Source organism: Apus apus, unplaced genomic scaffold (assembly GCF_020740795.1).
Source record: "Apus apus isolate bApuApu2 unplaced genomic scaffold, bApuApu2.pri.cur manual_scaffold_34_ctg1, whole genome shotgun sequence".
In the NCBI taxonomy this organism is placed as follows: Eukaryota; Metazoa; Chordata; class Aves; order Apodiformes; family Apodidae; genus Apus; species Apus apus.
The window spans coordinates 188,148-213,846 of NW_026248849.1; the positions used below are offsets into that span (position 1 = coordinate 188,148).

Sequence of the window (25,699 nt, forward strand, 5' to 3'; positions counted from 1 at the left end):
ACATATTTTGATGACAATCTCTAACTATCAGGTGCAACACTTACTGTGTAGCTGTAACCAGCAGACAGATCTCTCTTTATTTAGAGGCACGCTGCAAGGCCATGAAACCAGACATCTGGCCTTGGGGAGACAGATGTGGTTCAAGCCAAAATAGGGAGAGATACCACCCACCCACCCCCCTTTGGCCCAGCCAGTCACTAGACTGGTTTTGAAAGGAGTCCCATTGTCTGACTCAAGTCTTCCTGGAAGGACCATCTCCTTCATTCCTTCTATTTAGCAGCCCTTGTACACGTCTCAGGAGAACAGCAGTGGGTTTATTGTCTCAGGTTCTCTTGTCCTCTTTATAAGATCACACTAGAGAGACCACAGGTGGCATCCAAGTGGGTCCTGCCTCTCTTGCTGCTGTCTCCTAGCAGGACGTGTCCCCTTCATGGCTGCAGCACCAGCCTTCCCATCTGTCAGGCATCTTATTCCTTCCCTCAGTCATTTCTTCCATGGCTGAGGTGTGGAACTGATGGGGATCAGAGATCATGTCTCCATACTGTCGTGCTTTGAAAGCCACTTCACTCACAGTTGGTCTTTTGTAGTCATCAAATCATCCCCTGAAGGAGAACATCTGGGCATGTGCTGCTGGCACAGCCTGCACAGACCTCTGGAGCATTTGTGTGTCGCACAGAACGTCACCAGGATCTGTAACCTCTTTTTCGGGAACGGTCCATCTTCTCTCCCCCCACATCAGACTAAACAAAATGCCTTTCAAGCCGGCAAAGCAAGAGAGGTGTCTTTTTGCTCATTTAGCCAAGGACTAACTGGAAGACGCCTCCTGCTCTACCAGATAACTCCACAGCAAGAAAAGAGCATAAGTGTTCTGATAACTGGCAGAAGAATGGACAATAGATTAAAGATGCCTCTCACAGAGCACGTACCTGGCCAGTGCTAATTGGCTAATTTGAACAGAGGTACTTTCTCGAACAGTGATTTCTGATCTATAAAAGAGGGCAAGATCTGCAGGCCGGTGCTCTCTGCCTGCCCAGGAGGAGACCCTGCTGCAGCAGCAGAAGCCATGGGAACCTGCAGCAGACCCTGCTGCAGCAGCAGAAGCCATGGGAACCTGCAGCAGACCCTGCTGCAGCAGCAGAAGCCATGGGAACCTGCAGCAGACCCTGCTGCAGCAGCAGGAGCCATGGGAACCTGCAGCAGACCCTGCTGCAGCAGCAGAAGCCATGGGAACCTGCAGCAGACCCTGCTGCAGCAGCAGAAGCCATGGGAACCTGCAGCAGACCCTGCTGCAGCAGCAGAAGCCATGGGAACCTGCAGCAGACCCTGCTGCAGCAGCAGAAGCCATGGGAACCTGCAGCAGACCCTGCTGCAGCAGCAGAAGCCATGGGAACCTGCAGCAGACCCTGCTGCAGCAGCAGAAGCCATGGGAACCTGCAGCAGACCCTGCTGCAGCAGCAGAAGCCATGGGAACCTGCAGCAGACCCTGCAGCAGCAGCAGAAGTCCCTGGAACGCCAGCCCCGCTGTCCGGAGGAGCCGAGAGGGAAGGGGGGGCTGCCCCGCGACCGCTGCCCGGAGAAGCGGAAAGGGGGGCACCTGTGCCCGCTCCCCGGGGACCCTGCCTGCCCAGCCTGAACCAAACCAGACCAAAGTAGGAGCTTGCCCAGCCTGCCTTTGTCATCTGCTTCGGGACTGGAGCCGTGCTTGGTGCAGCTGCTGCTGCTGGGAGGGGTCGCCCCGGTTCCCGGGAAGCCCCCCCACGGATCTCCTGCCGAGCCTGCCAGCGCATCCCGGGAACCACGCGCTGCGGGAGGAGGGTAAATACACACACACACACACACACATACACACACAGGCACACACACAGACACACACACACACACAGACACACACAGACACACACACACACACTCACACACACACACACTCTAACTTTCCTGCCGGGCTCAACTCCTTCCCTTTCACTCCATTGATTTTACACTCCTTCTCGGAGTGTGCCTTTAATAAGACCATAGTACCTCTGAATCCCTTTCCAATAGACACCTGGACAGCCTCTCCTGAACCTTGTTCCCTTAACTTGTGTTGACCCTTAATAAACCTATTAATTCATAAACTAAACATTGGCCTCAGTAGCAATTTGTGAGCGTGGTGGGAGGGTGTTCTGATCTACCCTCTAAGATACGGCCCCGCGGTGGCCGTTCCTCCGTGAGAGGCAGCGCCGCGTGTGACCCTCGGGCTCATTCACAAACCCCTCCACACTGGGGGGGGAGTCACAGAAACACCCTGACAGCCGGGAGCCCCCGGTACCGGCCTGTGACACCCTTGTTATCATAGATCACCTCTGGCACCTCTGGGGGCTGTGATACACCCACTCAGGGCCCTTTGGCCCAGTCTGACTCCATCCTTGCTGGGTACCATGTCACATAGGACTTGTTTTCCAAAGGCCAGGACAGTGTGTGGGTGCTGGCAGGGGACACAGGAGATGTTTCCAGCCATCCGGTGGTTCCTTCCACCTTGGTGAGCACATGGCACTTGCCTTGGTGGTTGGTGGCAGTGTGATATGATCCATGTGCCAGACCTCCCCAGAGTTCTCTTTCAGCCATTGTCCTCCAAAGCAGGGAGGCTGGAACTGCTGGGCTTGTTTGATTGCAGCAGGTGTTTCAGGGCCCCTGAATGCCAGAGATGTCTGTTCCATCCATGGGTTCAGCGGGGAGAAATGGTGAGGACTGTCATTGTTAACAGTCTCCAGGAGGTTGCAGCTGAAGGACAGAGGTGACAGCAGTGCTGACTCCAGACACAGGGTCAGTCTCACCATCAGGGTCACACAGCCCAGCCCAGTGATGCCCTTGAGCCAGGCTCCAGAGGTGACCACCAGCACCTCCAGAAGCATGGAAGGTGTGACATCCCACAGCTCTCATAACAGCTCAGAGAGCAAAGCAACCAACACGGTGCCCAGTGACTGTGAAACCAGTACAATGAACAATTATAACTGCTTCATTTTACCATGCTCTGATCAGAGCTGTCCTTCTCTGAACCCTTCCAGCCCCACGTTGGGCACCACAAATCAAAAGGACTGTTCAGGTTTAACCCCAGCCAGCAACTCAGCAAGACACAGCCCCTCGCTCACGTGGCCTCCTCCCAGTGGGACAGGAAGGAGAACTGGGGGAAAAAGGAAAGAACTTTTGTGGGTTGAGTTGAGAACTGCTTAATGATTGAAACAAAATATAATCCTAATCCTAATAACAAAAATAATATATTTATATCACCAAAAATAATAAAAAATCCAAAACCAAACTGTCACAGCATTTCCTTTCCCTTGTCATTGCTCCCCCTCAGCCCCCACTGCCCCCAGGAAGAGCCCTGAGCCCTGTGAGAGGGACAGGATCTGCCTTCCCAGGGCCTGGGCTCAGGGCTTGGCCTTTCTGCTCCATCCAACAAAGCAAAGGGTTTCTCAGCAGGACAGGCACCTGCCCAGGGCCTTTGCCTCCCTGCACTCATGGCCTCCCATGATCTGCTCTAGCGAGGCCCTGGGGAGGCTTTGTCAGGCTCAGGGGGACCCCTGAGTGCTTCAGGGTCCTTCCTTTTGTTCAGGCTTCTCTCAGTATCTGAGGTTCATGTCATTAGCCCTAACGAGCTAGATCATCCTCATCCTAACAAGCAAGTATTACAAAGCACTAACAAGCTTTTTTTGTTTGTTTTACTGTTTTTTTAATTACTTTGACAGTGGCCTCCAATTACCTGCTGTAAGGAGTCCCTGGGGAGGCTTTGTCAGCAATAGCCCTCAGTGGGGCCAATCACTGCTTCAAGGCACTTTCAGTTTTGCTTCTGGCTTCCTGAGCACTTTGTTCAGTCTTCCCTCAGCACCTGAGGATCATGGACTCAGCACCAAACACACCCTGGGAGTCATTAAAGTGCAGAGAGCCCTAACGAGCCTTTTGTCTCCCTGTCTCTTCAGGTCTTCAAGACCCTTACAGCTCATTGGGAGCATTTTCATCATGTAGTTCAGGAGGAAGATTTCAGACAGTACCTCATAAAAATGGGGGGTTAATTTAAAGTATATTTTGGATGATTTTCATTTGAGAGAAGAGGTGATAGAAGCATTCTCCAAGTGATACTGGTCCAGGGTGTCTTTTTTAATAGTGTTTATTTTTTTTTTAATAATGTTTTAAGACATATAGAAACAAAAGAGTTTTAAAATGTATGCTCAGCAAATGCAATTATACAACATCTAAGAGAAAAATACAACATCATGAAATACAGCAGAATTAATTATTACACCACAAAATATCTACAATACAGATATCACTGAAAAATAGAATGTTTCAAATATTTTTAAAGCAGTTATGAAGGAAAATACAGCTCTGAAACTGAGGTGAAGCAGCAAAAATATTTTTATATTTTACTTGCATTTGTTTAACATTAATTTTAGAACAAGTCTGACAAATGATTTATTTGGCTTTATCTCATTGTTAGTTTTTCATTTCTCATCTTGTATTGAGTTGCCTTTATCTCTGCTCTAAGCTGAGAAGCCACAAAAGAGAGCCTTTCAAATAAGGAAAACCAAGCCATTTTCATTAGGCACATGATGAAAGATTCCTCCTTAACTACATGATGAAAAGACTCCAATTAGCTGTTCAAGTTGTGAGGACCTGAAGATCATTACAGGAAAAGTCACAGCTCGTTAGGGTTGTTGTATTTTAATGAGCCCCACAGTGTATTTGGTGCTGAGTCCATGAGCCCCAGGTGCTGAGAGATGGATGAATGAATGAATAGTTTAAAGAAGCCAGAAGCAAAACTGAAAGTACCTTGAAGCAGTGATTGGCCCCACTGAGGGCTATTGCTGACAAAGCCTCCCCAGGGACTCGTTAGAGCAGGTAATTGGAGGCTGTGATTGCAGGGAGGCAAAGTCCCTGTGCAGGTGGCTCTGAAGCTAAGAATTCTTAGTATGTCTTTATTCTATGAAGCAGTGAGGCCAAACTCTGAGCCCCAGGCAATAGGAAGGCAGATCCTACCCCTCACTTGTGGGTCAGGACTCTTCTTGGGGGCAGTGGGTGGGAGGATGAGCAACACCAACTGTAGGAAAACTGTGCAACACCTCCTGGCTACCCCAAGAAGGGACAAGGAGGAAACCAAGTCCAGAGCCTCAACATGAAATTTTGCCTGGTGGTCATGAGACAATGGCCCTTTCTAAAGCTGTCCTTCCAGGTGCAGACTGTCTAGACAAAGGCCATTTCCATTCCCATCCTGAGTCAAACCGTGACAGCAATTATTGGTGCCCAACGTGGGGCTGAATCTTTAGCCCAGGCTCTAAAGTCATTGGTGAATGTTGAAGATTCCAGCTCTGATGGCAGGAATCCCTCAGGTAGCAATGGGCTGCACTTCTGCTGAATCTACTGACGGGTTGAAAACTGAACAGACACTTCCTGCAAAGTTTCTGCTGCAGCTTTTTCCCAAGATGCAGTTGTACATGTGGTGTGCAGCTGGGATCATCCTGCTCTGTGGAGCTGCTCTGCTGATTCTTTTATGTAGATGTGATTGGTTCATGTATGTGATTGGTTTTTATTTATAAGACTGTAGCCAAAGCCATCATCTCTCCTGTGAGAAGATATTGAGTGCTCACAGGGGTTTTGATACTGATCTATAGGGTGGCAGTGTGTAGTAAGGGCTTTGATGTGAACAGAAAGGTCCATGTTGGTAATGGCAGGGTCAGCTTTACCTCTGCGTTTTGTCTCGGGCTGAATCTCCCAGCTCTGGATCTGAATGGCAGGTTTCAGTAGGGATGCTTCTGCTGAATGTTTAGAATGTTCTGTGGATGGTAGAGCAAGATGTTGTTCCCCTCACTGCCACTCCCCCCAGGCAAGGCTGCTGCCACCACTGCTGCTGCTGCAAAGACCAAGGCCACTCGCCCTCCATCCAGTGAGTAAAGGTTCATCCTGTCATCAAGGGAAAGGCAAAGACAACTGGTCCCAGAGCTCATCCCTGTCTGAAATCTCCACAGCTTCCACAGGACCAGGAAGAGAGTGATGGAGAAGATTCTTCTCAAGCAGATGGAGGAGTAGGCCCTTCTCAAGCAGATGACAACGATGACCTTGTCCAACCTTTCTCTCTAAAGGAACTGCACCTCATGAGAAAGGACTTGACCCTCCATGAAGGTGAGCCCCTTCTGCCTTGGTTGCTCTGCTGCTTTGATAGTGGGGCTGAAATCTAGGACATGGACGAAAGAGAAGGCAGGCAGTTGGGATCCCTGGCCAGAGATGCTGCATTGACAGAGCACTTGGGAGTAAGGCAGGAACTCCCAGCCTGTGGAGCCAACTTCTTTCAGCTGTGAGGCAGAGATACCCCCACAAGGGTGACATCGACTGGCGCCGAAGCAGAACAGCCACTCTTGAGAGAGACATCACGTGTCTGAGAGAACTGGCTGTGCCAGAGGTGATCTATGATAACAAGGGGTTACAGATCCTGGTGACCTTCTGTGCGACACACAAATGCTCCAGAGGTCTGTGCAGGCTGTGCCAGCAGCACATGCCCAGATGTTCTCCTTCAGGGGATGATTTGATGACTACAAAAGACCAACTGTGAGTGAAGTGGCTTTCAAAGCACGACAGCATGGAGACATGATCTCTGATCCCCATCAGTTCCACACCTCAGCCATGGAAGAAATGACTGAGGGAAGGAATAAGATGCCTGAGAGATGGGAAGGCTGGTGCTGCAGCCATGAAGGGGACACGTCCTGCTAGGAGACAGCAGCAAGAGAGGCAGGACCCACTTGGATGCCACCTGTGGTCTCTCTAGTGTGATCTTATAAAGAGGACATGAGAACCTGAGACAATGAACCCACTGCTGTTCTCCTGAGACGTGTACAAGGGCTGCTAAATAGAAGGAATGAAGGAGATGGTCCTTCCAGGAAGACTTGAGTCAGACAATGGGACTCATTTCAAAACCAGTCTAGTGACTGGCTGGGCCAAAGGGGGGTGGGTGGGTGGTATCTCTCTCTATTTTGGCTTGAACCACATCAGTCTCCCCAAGGCCAGATGTCTGGTTTCACGGCCTTGCAGCATTCCTCTAAATAAAGAGAGATCTGTCTGCTGGTTACAGCTACACAGTAAGTGTTGCACCAGATAGTTAGAGATTGTCATCAAAATATACATCTATATATAGTGCTGGGTTGTGAGATTCCTCTAGAGGTCTTCTTTGGTTCAGGCCTCAGTACCTCATATGGCCTTGTATGGAATGTATGGCCATGACATCACAATGGGGCAGTAGAGCCTTAAATGGGATGTATGGCCATGACATCACAATGGGGCAGTAGAGCCTTAAATGGGATGTATGGCCATGACATCACAATGGGTGGCCAGTTTGGGAAGCAGGGGGATGTCCACAGCCTGCAGGGAAAGAGCTGCAGGAGTCAGACACTGTAGGACAGCCTGTGGTGGGGACAGCTGGGGGCACAGCCATGGCTGAGAGCCCCCAGCCCAGGTCTTGATCTCCTGGGCTGTGGAGCTTCTCTCTGCAGCTGCTGCCTACGAGGAGACACCTTCTCATGAGAGCAGCAGGACTCCATGGGCTCCTCATCACACCTGTGAGCCTGAGAAAGAGTGTCTCCTAGTCCTGCTCCAGGCACTGCACATCCCCACATCCCAGTGCCCGGGCAGAGCCCTGAGCAACGTGTGAGGGGCAGGATCTCTTCTCCCAGGGCCTCTGGGTCAGGGCTTGCACCTTGGAATCATCTCCCCCAGCCAGGCTGACTCCAGCTCAGAGCCATCTTGTCCTTGCCTTTGCCTGCCTGTCAGCAGGGCCTCCAGGTTCCTGCTCTCACCAGAGCCCAGGCAGCTTTGTCAGGGATGTCCCTCAGTGGGACCCCTTCACACTGCCAGAAACTCTGGAGTTTGCACCTGACTCTGGCTTCTGGAGAGGTTTCTTCAGCTTCACTGCTCATCAGAGCCACCTTGCCATGGCCTTTCCCTGCCTGCCATGAGTGCTTCCAGGTTCCTGCTCTAAGCAGCCCCTGTGCAGCCTTTCCTGGTAATGGTCCTCCCTGGGACCCATTAATGCTGCAGAAAGTTGGGAGTGTGCAGCTGAGCCTGCCTTGTGGAGAGGAGCCCCAGCAGGGGCTGAGGGCACTGCCTGCAGGCAGCAGGGGAGAGGAGCCAGGCAGGGAGAGAGGATAAAGGCAGGCAGGAGGGGCAGGAGGGCTGAGAGCTGCTGAAGGAGACATCTTCACAGCCCTGGGCATGGTGAGTGTCTCTTTGCATGCCCCTCTGTGCGGGGGGAGGAACCAGTCCTGGAGCTGCTGGCTTGGACAGGAGACCCAGACTCCTGCAGCTTTGCAGGGAGAGAGGAGCAGGTTTGTCAAGGCCCCTGAGAAAGTGCCTTCAGCCTTTCCTCTGCCTGCAGGAAGCACTGCCCTCAGCTCTGTGCTCTCCCCAGGGCTGATCTGGTCTCCTCTTCAGGAGTGGCCAGCACAGAGCTGCCCCTGGGCAGGGTCCTGCTGCCAGGAGGGCTCTGCAGGGCAGAGCTGAGCACAGGCTGGGTGGGATGGGGCTGTGAGCAGGGCCAGGGAGGAGAGGTGGGGACAGCTTCCAGCAGGAGCAGCTGCAGTCAGGTCCCTTCCCCGCAGCAAGCCCTTGGTCTCCTCTGCTCCACAGCAGAGCTCCTGGCTCCAAGGCACTGGGATCTCAGCCTGAGTCACCTGCTTAGCAGCTTCTCATCCTCTTTCCCATGTTCCCTCTCCTGTGGAGCAGGAGAAACTCTTTTTGCAGCTGGGCTCCTCACAGCACACTTGGCCAGCACAGACCAGAGCTCCAGCCAGGGAGATGGAGAAATTTTCTGTAAACAAGGAGAGAGTCAATGTCTGTTTTCAGGGGATGGGGTTTAGGGTAGAGAATGGGAAGAGATTTGCTCAAGGTCTTCCACCTTAAAACTCCTCAGGCGTGGTGGGTAAACTAGAGCAGAAGAAACAAACCAAAGTCCACTCAGCTCTACCCTGCAGTTGGGTGAGTCTGGAAGAGAAATGCTGAAAAGCTCTTAGATCCAACAAGTGGATCCAACCTGTGGTCGCCCCTTCTTGCTGTTTACCTGTGGCTGCAGGGCAGGGTTCACTCCTCCAGGGCTCACAGCTCCCTGGTGAACCATCATCCAGAACCAGCCAGATTATACAAAGAGGACCTGCCCAATGTCTTCAGGAAAGGCAAGAGGCAGCTTGTGGTCTTTTAAGAGTAACTACTAGATTTTTTTGCTTGAAATTCTGTTAATTTTTTTTGCTGGACAGGTCTCCATGCCCAGAGGCAGCAGATGTCCAACAGCAGCTCCATCAGCCAGTTCCTCCTCCTGGCATTCGCAGACAGGCGGGAGCTGCAGCTCCTGCACTTCTGGCTCTTCCTGGGCATCTACCTGGCTGCCCTCCTGGGCAACGGCCTCATCATCACCACCATCGCCTGGGACCACCACCTCCACACCCCCATGTACTTCTTCCTGCTCAACCTCTCCCTCCTCGACCTGGGCTGCATCTCCACCACCCTCCCCAAAGCCATGACCAATCTCCTCTGGGACACCAGGGCCATCTCCTACTCAGCATGTGCTGCACAGCTCTTGTTCTTTTTCTTCTTCCTTTCAGCAGAGTGGTCCCTTCTCACCATCATGTGCTATGACCGCTACGTGGCCATCTGCAGACCCCTGCACTACGGGACCCTCCTGGGCAGCAGAGCTTGTGTCCACATGGCAGCAGCTGCCTGGGCCTCTGGGTTTCTTTATTCTCTGCTGCACACAGTCAGTACATTTTCACTGCCCCTCTGCCAGGGCAATGCCCTGGGACAGTTCTTCTGTGAAATCCCCCAGATCCTCAAGCTCTCCTGCTCACACTCCTACCTCAGGGAAGTTGGGCTTCTTGCTGTTGGTATCATCTTAGTATTTCTCTGTTTTGTCTTCATGGTGGTGTCCTATGTGCAGATCTTCAGGGCTGTGCTGAGGATCCCCTCTCAGCAGGGAAGGCACAAAGCCTTTTCCACCTGCCTCCCTCACCTGGCCGTGGTCTCCCTGGTCGTCAGCACTGGTGCATTTGCCTACCTGAAGCCCCCCTCCATCTCCTCCCCATCCCTGGACCTGGTGGTGGCAGTTCTGTACTCAGTGGTGCCTCCAGCAGTGAACCCCCTCATCTACAGCATGAGGAACCAGGAGCTCAAGGATGCCCTCAGGAAAGTGATTTCTTCCAAGGGTGCTGAGGGAGCTGGCGGAGGTCATTGCTAGGCCACTCTCCATCATCATCGGTAAGTCATGGGTAACAGGAGAGGTGCCTGAGGACTGGAGGATAGCAAATGTCACTCCAGTCTACAAGAAGGGCAAGAAGGAGGACCCGGGTAACTATAGACCGGTCAGCCTCACCTCCATCCCTGGAAAGGTGATGGAACAACTTGTCCTTGGCACTATTTCTAGACATATCAAGGAGATGGGGGTCATCAAGAGCAGTCAACATGGTTTTACCAAGGGTAAGTCATGTTTGACTAACCTCATAGCCTTCTATGAGGAAATTACTAGGTGGATGGATGATGGTAGAGCGGTGGATGTGGTCTATCTTGATTTCAGTAAAGCATTTGACACCATCTCCCACAGCATCCTTGTAGATAAGTTGATCAAGTATGGGTTTGATGATCAGGCAGTGAGGTGGATCAAGAACTGGTTGAAAGGAAGAAGTCAGAGAGTTGTAGTCAATGGGGCAGAATCTAGTTGGAGGCCTGTGACTAGTGGAGTCCCTCAGGGGTCGGTACTGGGACCGGTGTTGTTCAACATCTTCATCAACGACCTGGATGAGGGTACAGAATGTACCCTCAGCAAGTTTGCTGATGACACCAAGCTGGGAGGAGTGGCTGACACACCAGAAGGCTGTGCTGCCATTCAGAGAGACCTAGACAGGCTGGAGACTTGGGCGGGGAAAAACCTGATGAAGTTTAACAAGGGCAAGTGTAGAGTTTTGCATTTGGGGAAGAAAAATGTCATGCACCAGTACAGGTTGGGGGCTGAGCTGCTGGAGAGCAGTGTAGGTGAAAGGGATCTGGGGGTCCTGGTGGACAGGAGGATGACCATGAGCCAGCAATGTGCCCTTGTGGCTAAGAAGGCCAATGGCATCCTGGGGTGCATTAGAAAGGGTGTGGTTAGTAGGTCAAGAGAGGTTCTCCTCCCCCTCTATTCTGCATTGGTGAGGCCGCATCTGGAGTGTTGTGTCCAGTTCTGGGCCCCTCAGTTAAAGGACAGGGAAGTGCTTGAAAGAGTCCAGCGCAGAGCCACAAAGATGATGAAGGGAGTGGAACATCTCCCTTATGAGGAAAGGCTGAGGGAGCTGGGTCTCTTTAGTCTGGAGAAAAGGAGACTGAGGGGTGACCTCATCAATGTTTACAAATACGTAAAGGGTGAGTGTCAAGAAGATGGAGTTAAGCTTTTTTCAGTGATGACCAGTGATAGGACAATGAGTAATGGATGCAAATTGGAGCATAGGAGGTTTAAGGTGAATATCAGAAAACAATTTTTTTTACTGTGAGAGTGACAGAGCACTGGAACAGGCTGCCCAGAGAGGTTGTGGAGTCTTCTTCACTGGAGACATTCAAAACCCGCCTGGACGCCTTCCTGTGTGATGTACTCTAGGTGACCCTGCTCTGGCAGGGGGGTTGGACTGGATGATCTTTCAAGATCCCTTCCAACCCCTAGGATTCTATGATTCTATGATTCATTGTTCAAGTGTGACAGATTTAAAGCCTCTTTCCAGAAGTGATTCCATTTTATGTCATTGCACACTTTTTGTTTGTTTATTTTTTGGTTTTTGTTTTTAGATTTTTTGGGTATTCTACTCTGTTTGTTGTTGTTTTATTTATTATTAGTATTATTATTTTATATCTCATTACTGCTGTTGTTATTGTCATCCATGGTTTTGTTTCTGCAGACATGTTTGCACTTGTGTTGCTACAACTGAGACACGGACCTGCTTTGTTTCCTCTTGATCCATCATTAAAGTTCCTAACACTTGCTCTGAGTCCTTGGCTGTCCAGGAACCCAAATCAGCTGCTCTGCATGGCATCCTGTCCCCCAGCCATGTCACTTGCACCACTCAGCTCTCTAGGTCATTGATACAGATATTAACCAGGACTGGTCCCAGGACGGACCCCTGAGGAACACTTGTCACCATCTCCATCTGGACACTGAGCCATTCACCACTGCCCTCTGGATCTGACCTTCTCACCCATTCCTCATCCACTGAGCAGTCCACACATCAAACCCTTCTCTCTCCAGGTTAGAGAGAAGGATGTTTTGAGGGGTCACGTCAAGGGCCTCACACAATCCAGGGAGGTGACACCCATGGCTCTTCCCTTCCCAATGATGCAGTCACTCTGCTGCCCTATTTGCAACTGGCCTTATAACTCTGAGCACACACCACTGGCTCCTGGGACACTCCTGGAATGCCCAGGCCCTTCTTCTCAGGGTCACTGCTGAGTTGCTCAGCTCTCAGCCAGCCCTCATTCTGGGGATGATTCTGCCCCTGGCAAAGGACTGACTGCTTCTCTGGGTAAAACTCTGTGAGGTTTCTTCTGACCGAATCCCAGAGTTTTTTGAAGTCCCCCAGGAGTGAAGCTGTGTTTGGACCCCTGTTAATGTGTGTGTACAGGTGGCTCACCCTGACATGGGGGGCCTCTGGCAAGATCAGAGCATGAGGAATTGCAGAACACTACATATCTTAGGTGATTCAACTTGTGGCCAAGTTAGGAATGCCCATGGTGACAAGCTCAGAAACACCAAATGAAGGTACAAAGGAAGCAAAGCAAGGGCCAGGGAGGAAAGTGTGAGCAGAGATGGGGTCTTTGTGTGGGAGGGCACAGAGATCACAGAATCACAGAATTGTTAGAGTTGGAAGATCATCTAGAAACCATCTAGTCCAGCCCCCCTGCCAGAGGAGGTTCACCTAGAGCAGGCTGTACAGGGGGTTTTACTGTCTGCAAAGAATTATAGAATCATTAAGGTTGGAAGGGACCTTAAAGATCAGCAAATTCCAACCCCCGTGCCATGAACTGGGCACCCTACCACTATACCAGGCTTCACAAATCCTCATCCAACCTGGCCTTAAAAACCTCCAGGAATGAGGCATCAACAGCCTCCCTGGACAACCCATTCCAGTTCCTTATCACCCTTAGAGTGAAGAATTTCTTTCTAATATCTCACTAAATCTCCCCTCTCTCAGATTAAAACCATTGCCCCTTTTCCTACCACTATCTTCTCTCATCAAAAGCCCCTCCCCAGCTTTCCTGGAGCCCCTTCAGGCACTGGAAGGTGCTCTAATATCTCCCCAGAGCCTTCTCTTCTCCAGGCTGAACACCCCCAACTCCCTCAGCCTGTCTTCTTAGCAGAGCTGCTCCAGCCCTTGGATCATCTTTGTGGCCTTCTCTGGACCGTCTCCAGCAGCTCCATGTCTTCCCTGTGCTGAGGGCTCCAGAGCTGCTCTCAGTACCCCAGGTGGGGTCTCACCAGAGCACAGCAGAGGGGCAGAATCCCCTCCCTCACTGTGAGATGTGTTCACCTGGTTCGTGTTAAAATGGAAAATCACAGGGTGAAGAACAATCTTTTATGGAACAATGTTAGAGTCATAGAATGAAGAATAATCCTTTGTGTATAGTATCTTTGCTTGTGCTGCCTGCTTTTGTATAGTGCAACAAAATTTGTATCTTCTGCTTTCATTGCATGAGATTTTTGTATTATGTAGCAGACATTGGGCAAACATCTTAAAGTTACTTTTTAGCATAGACCGGCTTTGTTGTAAAACAATGAGGATAGTATAAAACAGATTCTTGTAAATCGTTAACATAAGCCGACTGTTTTCTCGAAATAGTAATGCATATGTATTAGTCAAAAAGGATAAAACCTGAGAGATGAAACTGTTTGGGGCACGTCTTGGTGGAGCAGAGACTCCCGGCGCACCCAGCGCTGTTTGCTGCTTCCGTTCGCTTAATAAATTACTGATCTGGATAAAGATCCCACTTGGGAACGAGTCATTTATCACAGCTGGGGGCTCGTCCGGGATGTTCTCAGTTCCTGAATTCTGACTTGATCTAGGAGGGGCACCCCACTGTTTGGTAGCTCCTGATCGGGTCAGGTCGGGACTAACGCCATCCTGAACCTGAACAGCTCTTCCAGCCGCGGTTCCAATCTCCCGCCAGGGACTTGGCCGGTGAAGGACTGAAGCGATTCTTGTGGTATTCGTGGGTGGGTGACAGGTCCTAGACCCCCTGCAGGACACTCTTACTGGTGATCAAGGGCTGGAGGAATTGCCACGGTAAAGTTCCTAGGACCAGAAAAAAGGGAGCAAACTACTGGATAATGGTTAGAAATTGGGATGAAAGGGGCCCCAGAAAAAGAAAAACAAAACAAAACAAAAGAGAACAACGAATTACACTTGGTGCAATATTGCATAGTTAAATGGCCAAAGAAACCTTTAAGACCACAAATCTTTTGGCCTGTTTTTGGATCTTTTAAGGACTGGATATGCTAAGCTTTAAATATATATGTTAACACAAAGGAAACTTTTTAATCAGCAGGAGAGTGATTGTGCAAGATTATGGATCAGGGCTTCATCCCCTTTTCCGGCTTCAATATGAACATTAAAAACAGAGGAGGAGTTTAAGGAAAAAGAAAAAGATAAAAACAAAGAGGGGAAAGAAAAAGATAACTGGGAGCCGCTGGACAATTTACTTCCTCCGTATGTTAACAATCCACCTCCGGCAGCGACCCCCCCTCCCGTGGCTGCAGCAGCTGCACCAGCACCGGAGTTAGAGCAACCCCCGGCTCATGTACAAGAAGTAAGACTGCTGTAGCTGAGGAGGCTTCTCTGTACCCCTTATGAGAAGTCCCTCTCGGAGGCAATCAAGGAGGCATCGGGTTTGTGGTAGCCCCGTTAAATACTACAGATGTAAGAAATTTTAGGAAGGAAATGGGGACCCTATTAGATGATCCCCTTGGAGTATCTGAAAAACTGGATCAATTCCTAGGTCCCAATACTTATACTTGGGAAGAAATACAATCCATTTTAGGAATATTATTTACTGCTGAAGAGAGAGAGATGATTAGACAGGCTGGGATGAGAATTTGGGAAAGACAGAATCAGGCAGGACTCCTGGGAGACCAGAAGTGGCCAAATGTGTATCCCCACTGGGATCATCAACAACTCCAAGGGAGACAGGATATGAGAGATTTCAGAACACCAATCATACAAGGAATAAGGGAAGCGGCCCCTCGAGGACAAAATATTAATAAAGCATTTAATGAACAACAAGGAAAAGATGAATCTCCAACAAAATGGTTAGAAAGGCTGAGAAAAAGCCTACAAATGTATTCTGGAATTGATCCAAATACAGTGGCTGGAACTGCACTTCTTAGGACACAATTTGTAGCTAAATCATGGGGAGATATAAAAAGGAAATTAGAAAAACTCGAGGATTGACAAGAAAGAGGATTAGAGGAGTTACTTAGAGAAGCCCAGAGAGTCTTAAGTTAGAAGAGACAAAGCCGTTAGGAGAGAAAAAGGGAAAAGTTGTATGTACACAGCTTTGGTTGAACACTAGTGATGGGGAGGATGTGTACAATTGTGTGTGAATGTGTTCGGGTGTGGGCAGAGGCCTCTCACCTCGCCTCCCCCCTCCCCGGCGTCTCCTGCTGTGCTAACTGCTGGAGAGGAGTAGGGGGTGATGGGGTCAGGAGAGCTCGAGCCTGGGGGTCGGCGGTGGTGGATGGACGGGGTCCTCCCTGGACGCCGGCCATGGATAGAAAAGAAGAGAAGAAGAAGCAGGAAGGAAGTTGTCTTCTGGGATCACTGACCTTCCTCTGGGCTCACGTAGCTCTCTGGAATGGAAGATCTCTGGCCAGTTTTGCTGTCTGTCTCACTCAGCCTCCTCCGGGGGGGTCAGAGATCTCCCTGTAGCGTCTGAGCCGGCAGAGTGAAGGTGCGACCTTGGAGACCCAGCAGTTAGAGAAACATTCCAGTGTCTTATCAGCTCTAGCTAGGACACTGTTGCTAGTTAAAAGAGAAATTAAACTTGAGCATTCAGTCAAGGGGACAAATTGCAGATTAAATTAAAGACTTTTGGAAAAAGGGAATTTTAAAACCATGTATGTCACCTCATAATACACCCATTCTCCCTGTGAGGAAACCAGATGGGTCATCTAGGATGGTACAAGACCTAAGAGCTGTGAATCAGCGAACAATCACAAAGTTTCCTGCGGTAGCAAATCCTAATACTTTACTGAGTCATGTATCCCCCAAATACACTTGGTAGAGTGTAATAGATTTAAAGGATGCTTTTTGGGCCTGTCCTTTGGATGAGGGATCCAGGGATTATTTTGCCTTTGAGTGGGAGGATCCCAAAATGGGACAAAACAACAACTAAGATGGACTGTATTACCACAGGGGTTTACATAATCACCCAGTTTATTTGGACAAACTTCAGAAAAAAAATTTTTACAAGATTTCCTATTACCCAAGGAGGCAAAATTATTGCAATATGTGGATGATTTATTAATCGCAGGAAATAGTGAAGAGGGGACCCGAGAAGCCACCATTAAATTGTTAAACTTTTTAGGAGAAAAGCCTGGGGACAGTTGCTGTATGTTCCTGAGGCAGGTGGTAACTTACTGGGCAGGGACATGATTATACAATTGGGCTTGCAAATCAGAACACACTCAGAAGGTGTGGTTATAACAGAACAAGATGAGGCTGGAATAGATCCCTTGGTGTGCGGTCTTAGGAGAGATCGGGCAGAACCCCCTTGCTTTCACCGCAGTGGGAGGCTGCTGTGGCTGGATTCTGCCTTTGCTCTCCTGGGACAACCTGCACGGCAGCTGCACACTTTGTTGTGGGGCAGGACCTGAGAAAAGGTTTAAAGATGATCCTAAATGGTGAAATTAAGATGCAAACGAGGTCAGATATCACCTGCACAGCAAATTTTTATTAGTGTAACAAACACCCTCAACCTAAAGTCCCCAAAAGTCCAGATATTTTTTTTTCTCTGCTACCACTCTCCTCGGGTCAATGATGTCTCCTTTGGCTGTAACAGTCCAACTCCAACTGGTGTTTTCTGGTATAAGTCCCAAGGAAAACTTAGTCCTTCGGCTGTAACAGTCCAACTCCAATCGGTGTTTTCTGTCCACAGTGATAGCAGAAAGGAACTGTAAAACTATCAATTATAACAACTAACAATCAACATTAACAATTAACAATTTCTTAACAATCAACATTAACAATTAACAATTTCTTAACCTCTAACATTAACAGTTAACAATACAAAGCTGGAAGATCCCAGGCCAGGACCGGCGGCTGTGGCTGGGAAGAGTTAGAAGGAATAGTTTCAGTATTTTCAGGGGATGAAGATGACCGTGTACAGAAACGACTACATATTCCACGCAACCAGAGACACAGACGACTACATATTCATGCAAATGATTACAAGGCCAGAGCACATACAAAATAAAACCACAAAAAATGATAATAAGAACAGTAAGCATGATGAGGTAGGCATGTACGGCACCTTCCAGGATTACAGTTTGTTTTTCCATAAACCCCTGGACACTGTTTTGCAAGGCCTTCATGTTATCTCATAGAATCTCGAAGCTGCTTATGGCTGGTCCTTTGTGTCCAGGTCTGGTATCCTGGGGTGCGATGGGTGCGATGTGCAGAGGTGCAGCGCGCTGGCCTGGCCCGAGCTGGTCTGTCTGTGCCTGCGCTGGTCCGGCCACGCAGAAGGATAAAGGATGTCCACGCCCTCGTCCCATCAAGGCGCCTGTGCAGCTCAGTTGTTTGTTTTTGTTTGTTTGTTTGTTGCTTTGTAGATAGTTATAGTTTTTAAGCTAACTGTGCAAAAGCAAACTATAAAACACATGATAGGGAATCTGTAAAATAGCGTTTGCTCATAGAATCGTTACCATTGATGGTTTTGGTTGGTAAACTGCACGAATGTGTTTAACACCGTCTAGAGATAAAATAGTTATAAACTGTGTCTTGGCTACTATATATTGGATAAGTTGGATAGAACATGGAGTCTACCCATTGTTCTGCTAAGAATCAGGACTGCTCCTCACAAAGCCATAGGGGTGTCACCTCATGAAATGCTGTTTGGACTGCCATATTTAGGCAAAGGTGATGGACTTCTGAAAAAGGATGGACCCACGTATCACGAGTAAAAGATCTTCTATGAACTTTTCGGATGAAGAGGAATATGGAGAACTGTTCCCACGACAAACTAAAGAGACATCAAGTTTATACTCCTGGTTCACCATACAGTCAGAGGAAACACTAAGACAAGTTCAATGTATTTCCTGGAGAGATCGGGCCTTACCCCCTCAGACAGGAGGGGCAGGACTTTATAGGACTGTACCATCATCTGTAACCTATGCTTTAGCTTGTGATTTAGAAAAGGACAATATTGTGATCCTCCAATACCAACTCACATTCCATGTATTAAACACCCAAAGTTGAACCATTTAGGATGGGTTATGTGTAAATGTCAAATATGTCACCAATATTGGTCATGTATTTCATATAAACGAAGGCCCAGTTCTGAGAATACCAGAGAATTGGGAAGTATTTGAACGAAATTGGAATATGACTCTAAATTATTGTAGGCAAAAATTTGGAGGACAACTAGTTTAAATTAAGGGCAAAACCAACATACAAATTGGAAGGAGCTAACCCGAAAACCCTGCGAGTGTTCAGAAAAAGCCACCCCTTAAGACAAAAGACAGACAAGAGAGCAAGACCGGGTAGGGAACCGGTGGTGCAGCTTAAAAGGTCTGCCAAGGGCTGCAACCCCTTCGGGCTGTGACCGCCGACCACTATGGCCCTTACCGGACCTCTGCTAGTCCTGTTTGGGTGAGTTCTTTAGCCCTAACTACAGTGACCAACTGCACTCAATGTGTAGTTACTACTAAAGGGGGACGGGTAAGCTCTCAAACTTTGGTGTATCATACTATCTATGACTGTAAAGGTCAAAAATTAGGACACTGTATTCATAACGAGCCCCAGTATGCTTTATGCGAAGAAGGAAACAGGACTATATGCTATGATCCAAAAGAACTCCCCTATCAATATTGGGTGGAGATTAGAACAAATTACCAGAATGGGAGATTGATAGGATCAAGTAAGGTGATTGGGAATCTGACTACACCTGTCTGAGTGTCTTTTGATGCATGTGACGCTATTGATGGTGACCCATACACTAACTGCGGGAACATGGGTTGGAGGAAATATTATAGTCAGAGTGAAAAATATGTATGTGTTAAACCTGAGTCGTCACTACCCACCAACTGCTATCACAGTGAGGTGGAAGAGACTGCCAGGAGCTATTACTGTTGTGCTACCGGGTGGAGTTGTGCCTGTTGGAGTACAGCTCCTAGCTGGAGATGGCCTCGACAAGGTAAAGGTACCGGATTAGAAGCAGAAACAGCAAAAGGAATAATCCACTCCAATTGTACAGCTCATTCTTGTAACCCTGTTAATCTAACTATTTGGAGTCCAGAAAAATGGAAACAACAAGAGGTGAAAACTGGAATACTGAATTATGGACCTGGAGAAGATCCAGGTGCTGTTTTACAGATAACAATTAAAGAAAAATCTAGAGAGTTAATACAACACCGGTTATTGTTTCACTCCTTTTTGTCATGAACTAGAAACAGGAGTAAAATATGAAATTCCCACCGTAGCCAAAAATTTATTTGTAAATCTTGCTGAAAACATTGCTAAATCATTAAATGTAACCAATTGCTATGTTTGCAGTGGAACAAATCGAGGAGAACGATGGCCATGGGAGGCTATGGAAAGCAATATAAGTGATCCAAACAGATGGAGAACAGTAGAAAAGGGAAACAGGAAAGAACAATGGGTACTTCAAACAAGTATAATTGGAAGAAGTTGATGGCAAAATTTAAGGAATGATGGAAAACAAGTAGGTGACCTGGAATGTGAAGGAGGTTACTTGTGGAATGAAACTCAAAAGGATTGGGACCGGTGGGGAAGCCCACTAGAGATGAATGGTCAATCTAAGAATTGGACCAATGGAACGAATATACCAAATGGTTGGTCAACTCCTGAAGGACATTATTGGATTTGTGGCAAATTAGCTTATGCATTTTTGCCAAAAAACTGGACAGGATCCTGTGTGTTAGGAACTATAAGACCCAGTTTTTTCCTGTTACCCATAAATCGGGGTGAACGGCTAGGAGTCCAAGTATGTGCAGAAGCCGATGAGTTAAGAAAAAACCGCTATGAGCGAAATTTACAAATTGGGAATTGGAAAGATAATGAATGGCCACCTGAGAGAATCATGGCCTATTATGATCCAGCCACATGGGCCAAGGACGGGTCATGGAGTTACAGGGCCCCAATATACATGCTTAATCGGATAATAAGGTTACAAGCTGTAGTAGAAATAGTTGTAAACAAAACTGGGGAGGCACTAGGATTAATCGCCAAGCAAAATACTAAAATGAGAACTGCGTTGTATCAGAACCGTTTAGCTTTGGATTACTTGTTAGCACAGGAGGGGAGAGTTTGTGAAAAATTCAAACTTAGTAATTGTTGCTTAGAAACTGATGATGAAAGAAAGGCTGGAAATGAACTTGTAAAAGAAATGAAAAAGATTGCACAGGTTCCAGTTCAAACTTGGAACGGAATTAACTTAGGAGGATTTTCTTGGGAAAAATTCATGGGAGAAAACTGTTTGACCAAAATTGGAATAATTATACTCGAATTATGTGCAGGATTGTTAATAATTCAGTGTTTGATACCTTGTTTCAACGGGCTCATACGGGCTTCAATCATTCAAGGGATGCAAATATCTGTACTACCCATCGACTTGGAACCAGGAAAAGAGGAGACACATTCTCTAATGATATTGAATACAAAGGGAGATTGGGAACTGATGCCAATTCAGCAGATATTAGCACGATTGGAAACAAAACCACGATTCAATAGCATAAAAGAAGAAAATGGGGGATTGTGAGATGTGTTTACCTGATTTGTGTTAAAATGGAAAATGTGTTCACCTGATTCATGGAAAACCACAGGGTGAAGAATAATCCTTTATAGAACAATGTTAGAGTCACAGCATGAAGAATAATCCTTTGTATATAGTATCTTTGCTTGTGCTGCCTGTTTTGTATAATGTAACAAAATATGTGTCTTCTGCTTGGACTACTGCTCTTGTATTGTGCACCTTCTGCTTGCACTGCATGTGATTTTTGTATCATGTAGCAAACATCTTAATGTTATTTTTTAGCATAGACCGGCTTTGTTGTAAAACAATGAGAATAGTATAAAACAGATTCTTGTAAATCATTAACATAAGCTTACCCTTTTCTTGAAATAGTAATGCATATGTATTAGTCAAAAAGGATAAAAACTGAGAGATGAAACTATTTGGGGCACGTCTTGGTGGAGCAGAGACTCCCGGCGCGCCCAGCGCTGTTTGCTGCTTCCGTTCGCTTAATAAATTACTGATTTGGATAAAGATCCCACTTGGGAACGAGTCATTTATCACAGGAGGAGCACTCTGTGAGAGCCTCTTTAACATGGGCTGACTGCATGGCAGCTCCTCAGGGCTTTCTGGTGTGTCCCTATTATCATAGATCTGGTGAGAGGCCAGTGCTGGGGAGGGTGGTTGTTCTGGCTGCTGAGTGACAATGGCCCTGGGGCAGCTTTCCTGGGCTGCCCAGTGAAGACAGAGCAGAGCCTGCCCTGCTGGTTGCTCCTGCCTGTCCCAGGAGCCTGGCTGGGCCAGGAACACGCCGCTGTGCCCCCACCCTGCACACTCACACACTGGAGCTGTTCCCTGCTGCTTTCCTCTCGGGGACTCTGCCCAGCCCAGCTCTTCCCCAGCTCTCCCAGCTCCACCTCTCCCTGCAGCCCAGTCTGGGCAGGCCCTGCAGAATGAAAGGAGGAAATGGAGCTCAGGGGCAGGGACTCTCCATCTGGCAGGCTCAGCAGATCAGCAGCTCAGGAAGTGACAGCCCCAGGGCCAGCCCTGCTCCCTCCCTCCAACCTCCCATCTCTCTCCTCCAGGCTCCTCCTGGCCTCCCCAGAGCTCAGAGTGAGTCCAGAGGAGGCCACAGAGATGATCCGAGGGCTGGAGCAGCTCTGCTCTGGAGACAGTCTGAGAGAGCTGAGGTTGATCAACCTGGAGAAGAGAAGGCTGCAGAGAGACCTTAGAGCACCTGCCAGGGGGCTCCAGGAAGGCTGGAGAGGGACTTTATTTCAGGGCCATGCAGTGACAGGATGAGAAGGGAAGAGTTTCAAACTGAAAAGAGAGATTGGGATTACACTTGAGGAAGAAATTCTTTCCTGTGAGGGTGGTGAGACACTGGTGCAGGTTTCCCAGAGAAGCTGTTGCTGCCCCAACCCTGGAAGTGTTCCAGGGCAAGTGGGATGGATCTTGGAGAAACCTGATCTAGTGGGAGGTGTTGCTGTCCATGCAGGACAATAGAACTAGTTGATCTTCAAGGTCCCTTCCAGCCCAGCCCACTCTATGACTCTGTGCAATGCAGGTCAGTGGCAGTGTCTCTCTGGCTGGCATGCTCAGGAGATCCTGGTGCCAGGCAGCCTGCAACCCTGGGAAAGTGGGAAGGGAACAGCTTGGATATGCCCAAGTGCTGGTGCTCCCTGGCAGTGCTGTTGTGCAGCCCTTACCCTGCCCCTCTGCACAGAGGCTCTGAGAAGGTCTCCAAGGAAGGATCTCTGAGTGGCTGGAAGGTCTGGATTCTGTTTAAACACACAGAGAGCACGGCTCCTGATTTACACAGTCTCTGGGTCAGACACAAGCTGGACAGACACAGAATTAGAAAGGGCACAAGTACTGACATTCCTTTCTGGACAACAACAGAAAAAGAACAGAGCAAATAAAACCCTATGAAGTTGATAATCAAACCCCAGAAAAACTAGCAAAGATGGGCAGGACATACAACGAGGTACATCAGCAGTGATTTGCACAAGAAGACAACCAGGTGAACACTTACGAAAATCTTCCAGTCACCAGTTTCTGCACAGCATCCTGGAGCTCCTGGTTCCTCATGCTGTAGATGAGGGGGTTCACTGCTGGAGGCACCACTGAGTACAGAACTGCCACCACCAGGTCCAGGGATGAGGAGGAGATGGAGGGGGGCTTCAGGTAGGCAAACATACCAGTGCTGATAAACAGGGAGACCACGGCCAGGTGAGGGAGGCAGGTGGAAAAGGCTTTGTGCCTTCCCTGCTGAGAGGGGATCCTCAGCACAGCCCTGAAGATCTGCACATAGGACACCACCATGAAGACAAAGCTCAGAAAGAATAAACAAGCATTAAGTAAAACAAGCCCAAGTTCCCTGAGGTAGGAGTGTGAGCAGGAGAGCTTGAGGATCTGGGGGATTTCACAGAAGAACTGTCCCAGGGCATTGCCCTGGCAGAGGGGCAGTGAAAATGTACTGGCTGTGTGCAGCAGAGCATTGAGAAACCCAGAGGCCCAGGCAGCTGCTGCCATGTGGACACAAGCTCTGCTGCCCAGGAGGGTCCCGTAGTGCAGGGGTCTGCAGATGGCCACGTAGCGGTCATAGCACATGATGGTGAGAAGGGACCACTCTGCTGTGATGAAAATGGCAAAGAAGAAGAGCTGTGCAGCACATGCTGAGTAGGAGATGGCCCTGGTGTCCCAGAGGGAATTGGCCATGGCTTTGGGGAGGGTGGTGGAGATGCAGCCCAGGTCGAGGAGGGAGAGGTTGAGCAGGAAGAAGTACATGGGGGTGTGGAGGTGGTGGTCCCAGGCGATGGTGGTGATGATGAGGCCGTTGCCCAGGAGGGCAGCCAGGTAGATGCCCAGGAAGAGCCAGAAGTGCAGGAGCTGCAGCTCCCGCCTGTCTGCGAATGCCAGGAGGAGGAACTGGCTGATGGAGCTGCTGTTGGACATCTGCTGCCTCTGGGCGTGGAGACCTGTCCATCAAAAAAATTAACAATTGAAGTTCAAGCAAAAAAATCTAGTAGTTACTCTTAAAAGACCACAAGCTGCCTCTTGCCTTTCCTGAACACCTTGGGCAGGTCCTTTTTGTTCAATCTGGTCGGTTCTGGATGATGGTTCACCAGGGAGCTGTGAGCCCTGGAGGAGTGAGCCCTGCCCTGCAGCCACAGGGAAACAGGAAGAAGGGGCGACCACAGGTTGGATCCGCTTATGGGATCTAAGAGCTTTTCATCCTTCTCACTCCTATCTCACCTGAGTGCAGAGCAGAGCTGAGGGGATTTTGGTTTGTGTCTTCTGCTCTAGTTTCCCCACCACACATGAGGAAAGTTTTTAAGGCAGAAGCCTTGGCCTTTCCACTGCTCTCCAAGTGAAACCTTGAAGGTGCTGAGAAGCAGAGGGACTGTGCCTTAGTGCAGAGTGAGGACAGCTACTCTGTCCATCAGTCCTGCTCTCAGCTGCCCTGAGCTGGCACCTCTTTCAGCTGCAGGACCATCATACACAGATGTTCTCCTGAGGAGAAACTGAACATGGCTGAGAGCAGAGCAGTCAGATTGTCCAGTGCAGCTCTCCCAGCCCCTCAGCCCATCTCATTCTCCCTGAGCAGGATCTCAGCTCTGCCCTCCCAGCCAGGGAGGCACAGGGCTCACTGCAGCTGCCCACAGACAGACCAGGAGCAGTATTTCCATGGCCTTGGCATGGACATGTCTTCTCCATGGGGCTCCCAGGAAACACAGAGGTGCCACAGGAGAGCTGTGCCCTTCTGGAGGGCAGTGTGCCACTCAGCAGGACCCTGCAGGGGAAGAGCCCAGTATCCCAAAGATGGGGTATCCTGACAGGAGGGTCAGCTCAGCCCCAGCCCCACACCCTGCAGTCCTCACAGCCCCAGATATCAGGCCATTGGGATGCTTTTCCTCCATGGACACAATGGCAGGACAGGACACCCAGCATCAGTGTCTGAGCTGCACCCAAATCATCACCCCCCACCCCAAGGAGAAGAAGGAGAAGAACAAGGGCAGGAGGGGCAGGAGGGGAACATGATAAAGTGCTGCTGGTGAGAGAGTTGGGACAGGGACACAAAGTCAGAGACTCCAGCATTTCTGCTCTGTGGTGATGAGGTGTCTGGGAAGGGAACTCAGGACTAAGTCCTGAAGGGATATGAAGGGCTGGGAGTTCTACAGAGGGGGAGAGGAGAGCAGGGGGTTGCTCTTGGGAAGGCATCAGCCCTGCAGGGATGGCAGGAAGGTGTCCAGATCCCCTCTCCCATGACTTGCAGGCAGCAGCTCCCTCTCCCTCCCTGCCCATGTCTCTGCTGCCTGGAGCTGTCTCTGCTGCCTGGAGCTGCTTCTCTGTCTCCATGTGCCCTCCTTAGCAGGGCTCCCAGAGCCCATCCCACCCGCCGGGTGCTCAGCTCTGCCTGGAAGACACCCCTTGTAGCAGGGACCTGCCAGGGGCAGCTCTGGCTGTGCAGGGGCTCAGCAGCAGCTCAGACAAGTCCCCACTAGCTCTGGGGTCTCAGTGCCTTCTCCAGAGTGGAAAGCTCAATTCTCATCTCCCACTGCCCACCCAGCTCACCAAGAGTACAGAACTCAAAGCACAGACTCCTTTTCTCCCAGATAAATGCTGCCTCTCTGTGCTGCTTCAGAAGGACCCTCTGCAAATGCCCTGGGGGTGATCTGGAGCTGTGAGCAGTCCTGACCCACACAGC

General features: G+C 49.3%; 3 protein-coding genes across 3 annotated transcripts; 1 reads left to right on the forward strand and 2 right to left on the reverse strand.

Annotated features, from left to right (window-relative positions):
- Nucleotides 1-9,670: 9,670 nt before the first annotated feature.
- LOC127396207 (olfactory receptor 14J1-like) lies at nt 9,671-19,847 on the forward strand (the record flags this gene model as incomplete). The annotated part of the gene is made up of 2 exons (XM_051643827.1): nt 9,671-10,132; nt 19,791-19,847. Coding segments are annotated over 2 exons (519 nt in total), but the record flags the coding sequence as incomplete, so codon positions are not given.
- Nucleotides 19,848-22,802: 2,955 nt separating this feature from the next.
- Nucleotides 22,803-23,565, reverse strand: LOC127396208 (olfactory receptor 14J1-like; the record flags this gene model as incomplete). Its single annotated transcript, XM_051643828.1, has 2 exons — nt 22,803-22,829; nt 23,104-23,565. Coding segments are annotated over 2 exons (489 nt in total), but the record flags the coding sequence as incomplete, so codon positions are not given.
- A 3-nt stretch (nt 23,566-23,568) lies between these two features.
- On the reverse strand, nt 23,569-23,946 carry LOC127396239 (olfactory receptor 14I1-like; the record flags this gene model as incomplete). Its single annotated transcript, XM_051643857.1, has 1 exon — nt 23,569-23,946. A coding segment is annotated over exon 1 (378 nt), but the record flags the coding sequence as incomplete, so codon positions are not given.
- Nucleotides 23,947-25,699: the final 1,753 nt, after the last annotated feature.